The sequence below is a fragment of the Sceloporus occidentalis genome, unplaced genomic scaffold, assembly GCF_023333645.1.
Source record: "Sceloporus occidentalis isolate IW3139 unplaced genomic scaffold, rSceOcc1.0.p SCAF_4, whole genome shotgun sequence".
Taxonomy (NCBI): domain Eukaryota; kingdom Metazoa; phylum Chordata; class Lepidosauria; order Squamata; family Phrynosomatidae; genus Sceloporus; species Sceloporus occidentalis.
In genome coordinates, this window is record NW_028316984.1 from 75,467,222 (window position 1) to 75,481,945 (window position 14,724).

Sequence of the window (14,724 nt, forward strand, 5' to 3'; positions counted from 1 at the left end):
ATCAAAAAGGCTTGCTGCTTCAGGAGAAACAAGGGCTTAAATTCCCTGATGACAGCAGATCCCATCTGATCATGGAAACTATGCAGAGTCAGCATTGGTTAGTAAATTGGACTGGAGACTGCCAATGAATACCAGGTGCTGTAGGCCATATTTCAGAGGGAGGAATTGGCAACACCACTTTTAAGAAAACCCTGTGAAATCCATGAGGGTGACATCAGTTGACAAGTGACTATTAGGACCAGAGGCAGCCCACCGCGTGCATCTGTTTTTAGGCAAGCTAAAAAGCAAAGGAAAACTTTCTGGAGTCCTAAATCAGAGCAGCAGAAGAAACAACAATCAAAGAATGGAAAAGAAGAAAAATGGTGAGCCTTGGATTGGAATGGTGACAAGGTTAGGAAGTGATTTGTTTGAAGATCAAGCATCTCAAGCAGCAAGGACTTTTTCACAATGGCAGGCCTTTTAGGCCTGAAACCCAGTATATTATTAACCTATCTCATCTGTATGGAAGGGAAGCATTTGGAAACTTTCAGGGAGGGGAACCCCCTTCAGTAACTTCTTATGTGAACTGTGATCCAAAACACACTGCAGAAATAATCCAGTTTGAGACTGCTTTAACTGCCCTGGCTCAATACTAGGGAATTCTGGGAAGTGTAGTTTTGTGAGACATTTGGCCTTCTCTGACAGAGAGCTCTGGGGCTACAATAAACTACAATTCCCACAATTTCCTAGCACTGAGCCAGGGCAGTTAAAGTGATCCCAAACAGGATTATTTCTGCACCATGTTTTGGACTTAAGTTCAGTATTATTATATAGCATCCAGTTTTGTGTATTATTGAACATGATCTGCAATGGATCCCTTTATAATTTTATTTTGCTCACAGGACTATGCACTTGAATAATTTAAAGAACTTTTCCTTTCTCGCATTTGCTTCTCTCCTGGTTTCTCCCTCCTCCTCATTCTGCTTCCCCTTTTTCAGTTAAGTAAAATTCACTGTAAAATGCATGCAGAGAATGGAGGCCTTGCTAATTTAAACTGAAAAGGCCACAGACTGAATTTGGGATCCCTGGGTTCTTCATGCAAAACATGTACTCCTCCACTGATCTTTGCAGACCAAACTTTTCTGTTGTCCCTGGTGGGAACAGTGATTCAGTTTGGCAGAAAAATGTTTCTGATTTGAGAATACTCCACCTTGATTTGTTGCCTCATCCTTGTCACTGAGCTTGTGATGGATCAATGTCCTCTGTCTGAATTTATGCCTAATTCTTTATCAACCTTTAGCAATGCATTTGATTGAAGAGTGAGTGAAGTGTTCATGTTTCTGGTAGCAAAAAGAAAAATAACCACTGGATTAATTAATTTTTGAACCTAATGTGCCAAGCTCTATCAATCAAATACGTATCTAATCAGAAGTAAGGCTTTCAGAACTCAGTGGGATTAATTCCCAGGCAAGCAAGTTATAGTGGCTGCATCTACACTGCAGAATTAATGCACTTTGACACAGCTTTAACTGCCATGGCTCCATGCTACGGAATTTCAGCATTTGTAACTTTGCGTGAAGGGCCAGCGTGGTGCAATGGTTTGAGCACTCAACTACAACACTGGGAGACCTGGGTTTGAATCCCAGCTCAGCCATGGAAGCCCACTGGCAGACCTTGGGCAAGTCACACTCTCTCAGCCTCAGAGGATGGCAATGGCAAACCTCCTCCGAACAAAGCTTCCCAAGAAAACCCTATGATAGGGTTGCCATAAAGGTGGAAATAACTTGAAGGCACACAACAGCAACAACAACAACAGTGATTTGGGTGACATTGAATGAAGTCCTAGATGGCCTCTCTCTCTTGCTGACGGCAATTTGGAGAGCTGACCGGGGGTTTTATGATTGTTTTTAAAATGTTTTACTGTATGTATTATTTGTATTATGTTGTTCACCGCCCTGATCAATGGAAGGGCGGTATATAAATAAAAGTTTTATTATTTATTTATTTATTTATTTATTTAACCTTCACTGTCAGAGAGCACCAGTGCCACAACAAACGACAAATCCCAAAATTGCATAGATTGGAGCTATGGCAGTTTAAACGGTTGTCCCCAGGAAGGCAAAAGCGGGGCAAAGAAACGTCCTACATTTGCTTGGCAGTTTATTCTCCAGCCTTTACTCATTGGCTCATCCTTGTCCTTGCGCTTGTGATGGATCAATGCCAAAACGCCTAATTCCTTGTTAACTTTTAGCAATTCATTTGATCGAAGAGCGAATGAAGTGTCCGCATTGCTGGGGGGGAGTGGAAAGAAAATTAACCACCGGATTAATTAATTTTCAAACCTAATGTGCCAAGCTCTATTAATAAAATATGTGTCTGAACAGAAGGAATAATCAATTTTGAGACCACTTTAAGTGCCCTGGCTCAGAGCTAGGGAATTCTGGGAACTGTAGTTTTGTGAGACATTTATCCTCCTCTGTTAGAGAGCTCTGGTGCCACAATGAACTACAGTTCCCAGGATTCCATAGCATGAAGCCAGGGCAGTACAAGCAGTCTCAAACTGGATTATTTCTCAGTGCGTTTTGGGCCTAAGGCTTTCTGAACTCGGTGGGACTTACTCCAAGGCATGCAGGTTAGAGTAACAAAAGCTTTGTTGTTGCTATCTTTTTATCCTGCACCTGCTCCTCTCTTCCTTTCCTCATAATCAGGCTTCAGCAGATGCATCTACACTGGAGAATTAATCCAGATTGACACCTCTTCTAACTGCCCTGGCTCAATGCTATGTAATTCTGGGAACTGTGGTTTTATGAGGCATTGAGCCTCCTTGGGCTGCGTCTACATTGGCAGAGATAATCCAGTTTGAGACTACTTTCACTACCATGGCTCAATGCTATGGAATTCTGGGATTTGTAGTTCTGTGAGGCATTTAGCCTTCTCTGTCAGAGAGCTCTGGTGCCAGAACAAACTAAAAAACCCACGATTCCATACCACTGAGCCGTGGCAGTTAAAGCGGTACCGAACTGCTTTAATTCTGCAGTGCAGACAGTCCGAGGCCATAGAGCACAAAAATAAACCACTCTTCCAACAGTGAGGCCTTTACGCGCATGCGCCGAAACGCAGTCCACTCTCACTCTTGAGCGGTTTCTTCCGGAGGACCTCATTCCCCATGGTGCACCGCGAGGCCGTTTACCTTTCAGTCAATGGAGGCGGCGTCGGCAGCGTGCCCCGTGGCCTAGCGGGAATTGTAGTCTACAGGGCTTGCCGGGAGAACGCCGGCCTCTGGATGCTGGTGGAGTTTGGCTGATGAGAAGTAAGGCTTCCTGGCAAAAGACATTTTACTTTGCAGAAATAACCCAGTTTGAGACCGCTTTAACTGCCCTGGCTCAGTGCTAGGGAATACTGGGTTCTGTAGTTCATTGTGGCCCCAGATCTCTCTCTGGCAGAGGAGGCTCAATGGCTCACAATTCCCAGAATTCCATAGCATTGAGCCAGAGCAGTTAAAGCGGTCTCAAACTGGGTTATTTCTGCAGTGTGGAATCAGCTGGAGAAGGAAAAAGAGCTGAGACTGGTGGGGCTGCATCCACACTGGAGAAATAACCCGGTTTGGCACCGCTTTAACTTGTCTGGCTCATGGCTATGGAATCCTGGGAGTCCAGGGAGGGAGAGGGCTTAATTGGAGGATGATTATTTTACACTTTGTACGTTTTTAAATTTTATATTTGTGATTATTTTAAAAATACTTTTCACGATCTTAATCGTTCGGTTTTAATTGTTGTAATGTGATTTATGTATGTTGCTATAAATGATATAATATAAAATGAAACAAATATGCCAAGACCACCCCAGGACAGTCCACCATTGGGTTGCCATAATGAAGAGAAACGAAGAGAGGGGTTCAAATCCCGGCTCGGCCATAGAAACCCACTGGGTGACCTTTGGCAAGTCACACTCTCTCAGCCTCTGGAAAACCCCATGATAGGTTCTCCTTAGGGTCACCGTAAGTCAGAAAGAACTTGAGGGCACACAACAAAAACCACCACCACAAAGCGAGGTTGTACAATATTGGCAAGCTGTTCAGCAAAGGATACGCCAGAGCCAGATGTGTTGTTGCTGCTGTTTTTCCTTGAGAAGTGAAAGTGGCTTAGCTTCTTGTGCTGCTTTCCCCCTTTTTTGCTTCTAGTAAACAGATTTTTGTATTGTTTTAAAAAAACCCACAGTCTTTTGGATCATAAGTAACTATATTATTACTATTATTATTAATGTCCCACCTTTCTCCCAAGGCTGGGACTAATTCATAACATGTGTCTGTTTGAAAAGCTGGGTTTTATTCATATTACTTTAAATGAGCTAAAGAATGATAGTTGGCATGCTTGTTGTTGTTGTTAGCTGTCTGTGTTCCTACTCAAGGTGACCCTGTGGATGAGGCATCTCCAAGAATCCCTATCCTCCACTGCATTCTTGCCCAGGTCCTGCAAACTCTTGCCCACAACCCTCCTGATTGAGTCTCTCCATCTGGCTTGTGGTCTTCCTCTCTTTCTTGCACCCTCCACCTTTCGTAGCATTATTGTTTTTCCTAGTGATCCATGCCTTCTCATGATGTGACCAAAGTACGATAGTCTCAACTTGATCATCTTTGCTTCCAAGGACAGTCCAAGGTCTGATCTGTTGAAGAACCCATTTGTTTGTCTTCTTGGCTCTCCATGGGGTCCTAAGTGCTCTTCTCCAACACATTTCAGATGAGTTGATTTTCTTGCTGTCTCCATCCTTCACTGTCCTGCTCTCACATCCGTACATGGTAATTGGGAATACAGTGGCCTGAGCGATTCTGACTTTAATGCTCAGGTGTATGTCTTTGCTCTTAAGTATCTTTTTCCAGTTTCTTCACAGCTGTGCTTCCCATTCCTAGTCTTCTTCTTATTTCTTGACCACAGTCTCCATTCTGGTCAATGTTTGACCCTAGATACGGGAATTCTTTAACTATTTCAGTTTCCTCATTGTCTAGATTGAATTTGTGCATTTCTTCTGTGGTCATTACTTTTGTTTTCTTTATGTTCAGCCTCAGACCTGCCTTTGCACTCTCATCTTTGACCTTCCTTATTAACTGTTCCAGTTCCTGAATGCCTTCTGCTAATAATATGGTGTTGTCCGCATATCTTAGGTTGTTAATGCTGCTTAGGTTGTTAATATATGCAGCCTCATGGAATAATATTGTGTTTATTATCTTCCATGAATTGAGTGTTTTGCTTTTCCATGTAAAAGACTGGCTTGCTGTTGCTGAAGCTGTTGTGATGTGTCCCATCTGCACTAGGTTCACTTCTGTTTGCAATGTTGGTGCTCACTTTCACGGTTTTTGGTGTTTTTATATCTGTCACTTGTTTCTTTAAAAAACTCAAGGACTGTATGGTTTTTTTTTGTATTTCATCTTGCTTGTCGCTGTAGGACAGAGATCTGGCTCTGATGCCTTCTTTCAGGATTTGTTTCAAACCATTAATTTTCCTTCCCCCTAAAAAAAAAATGTTTAGAGGCCTGGGCCATTTGATTTGTCATTTGTTGACAGGGAGTGTGAATGGATTTGTCACATGCCCAGTTTGTCAGCACCTTCACTGTGAGAAGATATGTGGCACTAATGGGTACGGTACCCTGGCAGATTCATCTATCACTGGGAGATAATCCAAGCTGACTTGGCCAAGGTAAAAGCAACCTAGTTTGACATCAGTTCAAAAAACAAAACAAGCACCCTGCTGTATGACTCAGCCCTGCATCAGGACTGAAATGAAATGTTACCGTGCAAGGAATAGTCACATTCTTAAAATAATCCACACAGAGCAACTTGAAACAGCCTAATTTTGATAGTTAGATAAGTGTAAGTGTATTTTACTGTTGTAGTTTACTGTTTCAAAGTTATTTAATGATGCTGCTTTTGACTGTAGATTGGATGCCACAGGTGTTTTGATGGTTATGTAAAGTGCCATGCAAAACTTATGGTGCTATATAAATAAACTTTAATAATAATGATAATAATACTTTTGAGGGTATAGACAAGAATGATATTGAAAGTAATTGAATAGTGTTGTTTCTGTCTGTAATTTTTTTCACATGCTGTAATTTGGGGGTTCTCTCTCTCTTTCAGCTTGATGTTGTTTTCAGAATGATAATGCTGTGTTTGTTGTGAACTGCCATCAGATTGACTTTGACTTATGACAACCCCATAAATGAGAAACCTCCAACTTACCCATCATCAACAGTCCTGTTGAGTGTTTGCAGACTCAGGGCCATGGCTTTTTTGATCAAGTCTATGTATCTGTAATGCAGTCTTCCTCTTTTCCTTTTCCGTTCCACCTTACCAAGCATTCTTAGTAGAGAGTGCTATCAAGTGGTACAAAAATGTAAATACTATTTCATCTTTTCTTTTCTAGTAAGTCATGATATGGCCAAAGTAGCCAAATGAGTCTCGCTTTAGTCATCTTGGCTTCTGGGAGGGTTCAGGCCTGGTTTGCTCTGAGATCCATTTATTTGTCTTTTTAGGAGTCCATGATATGTGTAGAATTCTCCTCCAGCACCATATTTCAAATGAGTTGATTCTCTTCTTATCAGCTTTCTTCACTGTCCAGCTTTCACAACCATACATAGAAATGGCAAATATAATGGCATGGACAATCCTAACTTTGACACTTCAGGATCTTGTCTAGTTCCTTCATAGCTACCCTTCCAAAAAAAAAGGGGGGGGGAGGACCTCTTGGTTTTTTGGTATTTATTTTTTTAACTGTTTTTTCTTATGTTTCCAGTTTTTGCATCCTAATCTCACATGATTAACAAGAAGTCCTGTTTTGGTATGTGAACAATTTCTTCCTGGACTCCAGCACAGAATATTTAAATTTCTTCTTCTGTCTCCGTAGCGGGATCAAATACTTGGTTTATGGTTATCCCCCCCCCCCTTAAAACCCTATTGACATGATTTGGTCAGACTTTACATTATATCTTTTGACTGCTTTTGCTACATCTTTCCTCATTATAAATGCCAGCCAGTTTTCTTCTTAAATTTTCATTTCCTGAGTAAAACACTGTGCAGTTATCTGACTCAGAATGTCCCATTCGTGTCCACTTTAGCTCGCTCATCCCAAGTATTGCAATGTTTATATGTTCCATTTCTTATTTTACTATGTTGAGCTTCTTCTGATTCATACTTGCTGTTTTTGAAAAGCCACAGGATAAGTGTGGCTGGGATCTGGGCTGCATACGGGTTGCGCTCAACTGGCCGCAGATGCATGCGATAACACCCGAGTTTAAAATTACACGTGACTGTATCCTGTCAGGAATAAGTCGCTTTAAATACAGTGCAATAATATCCATAGTTGGAGTCATATTGTAAGTAATATAACTGTGGGTAAAAAATGTAACCTTTAAAGTATTAAAACAAAAGAGAGTAATCCAAATATTTGATTTCTATAAAGTTTATAAATAAACTTTTATAATAATAATAATAATAACTTGATTGGATGGTTATAATATGTCTGTGTTTTGATGTATTTTAAGCTATGTTTTAATGCTATTATTTTGTTTTATTTAGATTGTACACCTTAGGCAGGTTTTTATTAATGGTATTTTGTTTATTCATCAAGACTTACAGTGCTTTATAAATAAACTTTAATAATAATAATAATAATAATTTCTGTCGTAGGATAGATAATTTCTGTAACGGGAGGTCCAGTTTAGCGATAGCTCTTAATGTGTGATTTAAAAGTCTTTCTGCACACAAAGCTAAAACTGATAAGACATTTTCCTGGAGGTGAAGAGGCTTAAATTTACAATACCTGATTAAAAATCCTTTAATAAACTAACAAGATGGTTAATCTATATTTAAAATATGATTCAAGAATATATGCTTGAATATCATTGCTTCTGTATTTTCAATGGGTTTTATTAAGTTTGTGAACACATGAGTACCTTTCACTGGTGCCTCTGCCATGAACTCCAGTCAGTGAACTGAATTTCCTTTCTATTGATATTTGCTGGGCCTCTACAGTTCAAGCATTTGTAACAGCTTTCAAACTTTAATGTATTTCCTGAAGTGATTGGTTTGATCCAAGCCAGTTTTCTAGGGTTTTAGTTTAATTATGTCTATATTATGTTTGTATATTCTATCTAATGTTCCATTGTTTTTCATTTTGTGTATGTTGCCTTCAGTTACTGTACTCAGAAAGAAATAATTGGAATGAACAATTAAAAAAAACAGATTATGGCTAGCTTTGTCAGAGATCAGATTATTTGTAGAAGACAGAATGCTTCTTTTTAGGTAGTTCCTAAGTCCTAAAAAAGTATGATTCTTCCTTCAGAGCTGTTGTTTGTTATTAATTTATTATTATTATTGCTAGCATTATTTATGTCCCACCAGTTCCCCAAGAGTGGGGCTCAAAGTTATTTAATCTAAATTCAATTAATAAACAGGTAAAAGTGCTATGATTGATTCACAAAAAGTTCTGTACCCAGGTGATAAACTTAGTTTATTGTTTATTTTTACTTCTAATTATATAGGTTTGCTGTGAACACTTAATGGACAATGTCAACTGGCCTAACAGAAGAACAGAAAAGGAAGATTGAGGAGAACAAGCAAAAGGCTTTGGCAAGGAGGGCAGAACGTCTGGCTGCTCAGCAAGGTGGCGTTGCTAAGAAGCGGCCTGAGCTGCAGAGTTTACATAGATGTGAAGGAAACCTACAGCAACCTTTGAAGAAGGAAAACCATCACACAAGCCTCAGCAGCCATCACCTCCAGCTCTCCAGCAACCATGTTAGGCAGAAGAATCCTCAAATGTCACATAATCATTGTACATCAAACCAACAGGCCACCATCTTGCATAGTGCCTGTGAGATGGATAGTTCAGGCATAGGCAGAGAGTTGGGTACCATGAAACAGCCTTCACAAGTGGTACAAAACTCTCACTCCCTCTTGCATTCATCTGATCTGAGTGCACAGAAACAAGGTCAGCCAGCCCAACGTAATGCTAATCCCCTGCTGTCTAAATTTTGCCCAGCAGTCCGAGATCAGTCTAGACAAGATGTTGATTGGAACCTTCACAATATTAAAACCTTACAAACTGAAAACAAATCTACCAGTGGCCATGATGGCAGTAAATATATGCCACTGCAGGCCACCAGCAGCACTGCTTTGAATGATTGCAAAATGCTAGCGATTACTAGAAATCTAACCTCTGAACTCTGCACCAAAAAAGAAGGTAGTAACACATTGCATTTTTATGGTACAAAAAACGCTTCCATTCCTACAAAAGTAGGAAAAGAACCAAAACTACTTGTTTCTGGAGGCAACCTTACTGACACTCCTATACAGAGAAAAACATACAGTGTTCTCAGCGGGACGTGCGTGAAGTACACCGAAGACCGATTCCGGGTTGAGATAGGATACAATGCGAAACTCATTGAAATGTTCCGAAGTTTACCAAGTAAAAATTATGGTAGGACACATGATGGTTTACTTTATCTCTTGTGCTACAAGCTTCTAGAAATTTTCATAGCTGCAATTGTGCTTAACATTGCAGATCTATATAACTTCCTTTTTATGTAATGTCATATTTTTTTTTTGAAAAGGCAAGCATCCAGTCCTCATGGACATGGAGAAAAACTTGAACAAACTGTAAATTGTGCAGGAATGTGGATGTGTTTCTGGTGTAATCTCTGAAGCCAAGGGAAACCATAGTGGGATTCCAAAATCTCTTGAGAGCTGTCACCTAGCATGCCTATTAATTCTCAGTATGTCGGTAGTTCTAAGACTATCCTTGAAGCTAAAAGCTATTTTGATCTAAGGAACAAATAGCCTATTTTATCATGGTCAGTGCATTGTACAGTACCAGAAGTGTAAATGGTCTTGCTTGCTCTTAGTAGGCTCAGTGTACAGTCTCACTGTTTTTATCATCCCACCCCTGGTGCAATGAAGATTGGAGAAGGATCTTGTTATTCCTATTTTTCCAGAGTGAGGAAAGAAAAAAGAAGGGAATGTTAGCAATTACATGGACAGCATATTCTGCATGACCAAATGAACCATGTTCGTGTAAGGATTTCTTGTGTAAGTCTGCCTTAGGCTGTCTCAGTGTATTGACACAGTATTTTCTAACGCAAAATGACTTTCCACATTCTTTTCTACTTCAGATCCTGTGACAAAGATGTGGAATTTCAGCCTTGAAGACTACAGCCATCTCAGTAAGTATGATGGCAGTTGGCAAATGTGTTGGGGAATCCTATAGATGCAAGATGACTTTGCACAGAATTTTGGATTAGAGAACCTAAGGTGAACCTTAAGAATATGATTTGCTTAATGAATGAGGAAAAAGGACTTATATTCAGAAGCTAGAGTAGAGGTGTACCTTTTTTGTATAAGTGTTTTTCCCACAGCTGATGAAAAAAAGGGGGAAGATTGTTTTGAAAAAACAACATTTTGAAATGGTTTTTTAAAATTCCATTTAAAGAGTTTGGAATTTATTGGTGGGTTTGTGACAGAAAAGCCTGCAAGTTTGAAGGCCCCCCAACAATATTTTTTGTAAAAAGAAAGAGGGGGGGAAAAACCCAAAGTTTTAAATGCTAGCAAAATCGTTATTCTCCAAGGGTAGCTCAGGTCACAAAGTTGTAGTTTTCACTGAGTTAGGAATGGGCATAATAAGAAATAAAAATGCATCTTCTGAGTATCCTTAGATATCTCTGGGCATTGATAGCCTTTGTTCTGTTTTCCTTCTGCGTCTAGCAGTCTCCTGTGTCTCTGTTCTGTTTCTTTTCCTGTTTCCTGAGGGAGTTGATGGATTTTTCTTCTTGTTATCTATTTTTCCTTTTTGCAATCCTCTCTTTGTTTCTAGTGGAAGAAGTAGAGCAACTTCCCTCTGTAACTTTGACACCTCTGGCAGAAATGGAGACAACTACTGGGGCTACTGAATCATCTTCTGTTGGTAGAAGGTCTTCCTTGAGGTCCCTATTGCAGACATGCATTGGCTGGCAGAAACCATCAGCAACCATCAGAGGAAAATGTGTACTGATCTCATACAGTCGATTTGAAGTAGATATTGGCTATCATGTCAACATCATAGCAGTATTCAAGCAATTGAATTCTAGGAATTATGGTGAGTTTTCTGGTCGGTGTCTTTTAGCTTCAGCAATGCAGCAGTGATTGCTGTAGCTTCCACTTATCTTTGCTCTTGGTATTGTTGTACAGGACATATTAAATAGAGTATACTTTCACACTTGCAGCCTATGGGGTATGTGCAAGTGTGCTTTTGAAATCTGGTCACTGTTTATGAAATTCCCTTGGCTGTTTTTGATACCTTGATTATTCACTAATAATTACATGTTTTCCCTTTAATTACAGTAAAAATAAAGAAACTAAAAGCAGCCAGTTTGGGGGCCTTGGTTCATTCTGCTCTCCCTTTAACCATGTTTTAAATACAAAATGGCTGCTTAGAAGATTTCCAACTGCTAGTGGATACCTATTGGACCCCTTACATAGTTATGACAAGAACAAAAACAGAAGTCTAAGGAACCTTTTTGTGTGTTATCATGTGATAACCACATGGGGACTGCCAAAACTATATGAATCAATGGCCAAGATTCCAGATCAGCTACATAGGGAGTCTTGTCCTGACCCTTCTGCCTTACAATAGGTCTTGGGCCAGGAGACATAGTTTTAAGGTTTTTTTTATATATATAAATTTTTTTATATATAAATTTTTGATATAAAACAGCATACAAGGATAACAAACATTACTCCCCTAGAAATGCTACTTAGTTACTTTTTCCTGGAAAAGCCATATCTGGTCACAGTGATTCATACTATTATAAATATTCATGCTGGACTAAAACATGTTTTGCACATATTTGTCTTGAATAGTGCTCAGAAACTTAATTTGATCCAAAATAGATATTTGATAGATCCAAGATATTTGAAGGGTCTCATATATAGACATGCTTTCAGTTCACTATGTAAACACCCCCTCTCGAGGGATTTGTTTTCCCCACCTTCAAAAGTGAGGAATGAGAGGCGAGGACTGCTTAATTTTCACATCATAACTTGAATTGCTCTGGCTTTCAAGCAAGGCTTCCTTGCCTTAGTCTTTGCTGTCTTTTCAATGAACATAAACAAAAACCCAAATGTTATTTGGAATGACTTTTGTGGTTTATTATTAATGTCTGCTTAGTGTAGGGCTTAGATCCTACATGAAGTCTTGAGCAATTTGTAATTGCACAAGACTTTTAACCCCACATTCAAATTGATCCAACTCTTTGGGGGAGAGGGGCTTGACCTCCAAATTGTGGGATCTCTTATATCCCTAAGTGGGATCTCTTTCGGGGCCAAGTGAAGACCATGGCGGGGTACAGACCGCCGCTTTGCAGCGGTCTGGCACCGCCGCCAGAAGGTCCGCGGGGGAGCCGGAGCCTTCAAACGGCCCGACTCCCGCGCGGACCGAAAAAAGAAGCTCCAAAATGGAGCTTCTTTTTGCGTCGCGTTTGCGACGTAGCGAGGCGCCAGGGGCGCGCTCGCTACGTCAGCAGCGGCGCGACGCGTCTGGACGCTGTGCGTCCGATGCGTAAAGATGGCGGCGCCCATGTAGAAGGGGCGCCGCCATCTTGTACGGACGGAGTCCGTACTAGACCATGGGGCGTCTAAAAGAGACGCCCCTTTTTTAAAATGGGACGTCCGGAGGACGTCCCAAAGGGCTGTTTAGAAAGCCCCCTTATTTATTTTTATTTTTGCAGGCCTTTTATATAATTTGAGAGCTGCCTTGTTACAGCTGTCCTTCCCTCTTCTGCTTTGAACTGTATTTTCTATTTGAAACAGTTTTGTTTTTAATTAACTTAGTATATTTACATGGATATTTCCCCCCCCCCCAAAAAAAAAAAAATTCCCCCTTTTGTCTTGTTATGCATGTCACCCTGAGACATTTAGCTATAGACTGACTCATAAATAAATATCTATTTTGGATTATTCTTAGCCTGCTCAGGAAATTTCAGTTTAGTTGGAAGGAGCTATGAAATATAAGGTAGCTGTGTTTCTTATCTGCTTGCTTTTTTATTATGACTTCTTCAGATATGAAGACCAGAAAATGGAATTTCCTGCTGGAGGACTACATAGAGCTAAGTAAGATACTTCCTCTTTACAGGCTTTTTAGTGGTTTGCTCTTCACTTAAGATTAATTTGTGAGAATTTATTTCTTAAATTGGAGGTAGCTGAGGTGGTAATGAAGTACAAGATGGCACTATAATTTTATTTAATTTATATCCCACTTTTCTCCCAGTATTGTTCCCAAAATAATATGCCAATATTGTCAAAATACAGGGTAGAAATCCCTGTTTCTGAATAGCCCCTCTTTATTTTTTTTTCACTATCTCCTATAAACTATACTAGTGGAGACAGTATCTGTCAGAGTAGAAGATTAGTAGGTTTCCTACCACTCCCCTGTGGTAGCTTTGAGTAGGTTACTTAGGCCAAATTTTATTCAGATATAGGTAGGCTTTCTCCTTCAGTGCTTCTGCCCTGAGGGGACTGTATTGATGGGAAGCTGTGTGTCACTCATAAGTTTAGATCTGCAGAAGTGGCAAAGCACTTTTGATAAAGGTTATTCTAGGACATTGCTAGGGACTAAGTGGACCTTTATCTCTTGCTGCCCTGCAGTTGGCTCTCATAGCTGAGGCTGCTAAGACTTGCAGCCCAACAGTAGTTGGAAGATGACACACTGCCCAGCCCTCTTCTAGGAGGACTGTCTAGCTACTAAACCCTGATCCAAAAAGCATGTGCATCAGGCAACTCAACATGTACAACTATAGCCCTGTAATGTACAGTCCCAGCAGTTAGGTTGTGTGTATTTCTTCATGTTTGGAGGAGGAGGATTAAATCAAGCTCCCATCCCACTTCTCCTTGCCCCCTCTCCTGAGCAGTTTATGTGTACAGTTATTTCCAGAGTGATGCACATCGTGCTCCAGCTGATGGACTGAGATGGGGAACTATATATACAATGTCAATTTGGACAAATTATTTTTCTACCCATCTAGGAAAAGGAGCGTAGGAGCTTGATGCCATTGTAGTTTGCCTTGTTTGCAGTTTTCTGATGGGAACTTTTGAATACACTCTGTCACCATTTCTTTTCTAGAAAGGCCTGATACTTTCATCATAATCATTTTACCTTGTTTAGTAACTCACTCAAAGATCTTCAGATAAAAGGTTACTGGGGGACAAGAAAACTGGAAAAGACATTTTCTGCATGAATCATTCAAGCTACTGTGATTTTCAAAACTTGTTTTCAAGACTGTACTAATGTGTAATTGCTGAAGTTTGCAAGTCGATGGCGCGTTACACACCGCCATTTACTACGTGCTCTGCATGTCCTAGGGTTAGGCAGGGGCGTGCTAGGGTTAGGAAGGGTCTCACCTTCCTAACTGGCCCTGTTCTTAGGACGCGCGGAGCGTGTAGTAAATGGCGGCGCCCGTCCACACGGGCGCTGCCATATTTACGTCTCAGACGCACAGCGTCTGGATGTGGTGCGGAGGAAATGACGCCGCAAGTGCGTGCCTCACACCTCGCGGCGCCACTTCCGGGGGCCAAAAAGGAGTGCCATTTCGGCGCTCCTTTTTAGCTGCGCCGGGAAGCCTCGTGGCGTAGCTAATGACAGCGGCGGCAGACTGCCCGCTTTAGGGCGGTCTGTAACGCGCCAATAATTCTGCTAGGCAACTTTCTGAGATAATAACAGAGTAAGGATG

The 14,724-nt window shown here is 40.7% G+C and overlaps 1 protein-coding gene across 2 annotated transcripts in view; it reads left to right on the plus strand.

Annotated features, from left to right (window-relative positions):
* Window positions 1–308: 308 nt before the first annotated feature.
* LOC149314005 (SNF2 related chromatin remodeling annealing helicase 1-like) overlaps window positions 309–14,724 on the plus strand; it is a 51,828-nt gene continuing 37,412 nt past the window's right edge. Inside the window, exons 1-5 of one of the 2 annotated variants that reach the window (XM_089520356.1) lie at window positions 309–362; window positions 8,512–9,446; window positions 10,138–10,188; window positions 10,836–11,096; window positions 13,058–13,108. In XM_089520356.1, coding sequence (XP_089376482.1) covers window positions 8,537–9,446; window positions 10,138–10,188; window positions 10,836–11,096; window positions 13,058–13,108 — 1,273 coding nt within the window. In that variant the 5' untranslated portion in view covers window positions 309–362; window positions 8,512–8,536. Of the gene's footprint in view, window positions 363–3,203; window positions 3,290–8,511; window positions 9,447–10,137; window positions 10,189–10,835; window positions 11,097–13,057; window positions 13,109–14,724 lie in introns of those variants that run through there. The other variant, XM_089520355.1, reaches the window with a different exon arrangement.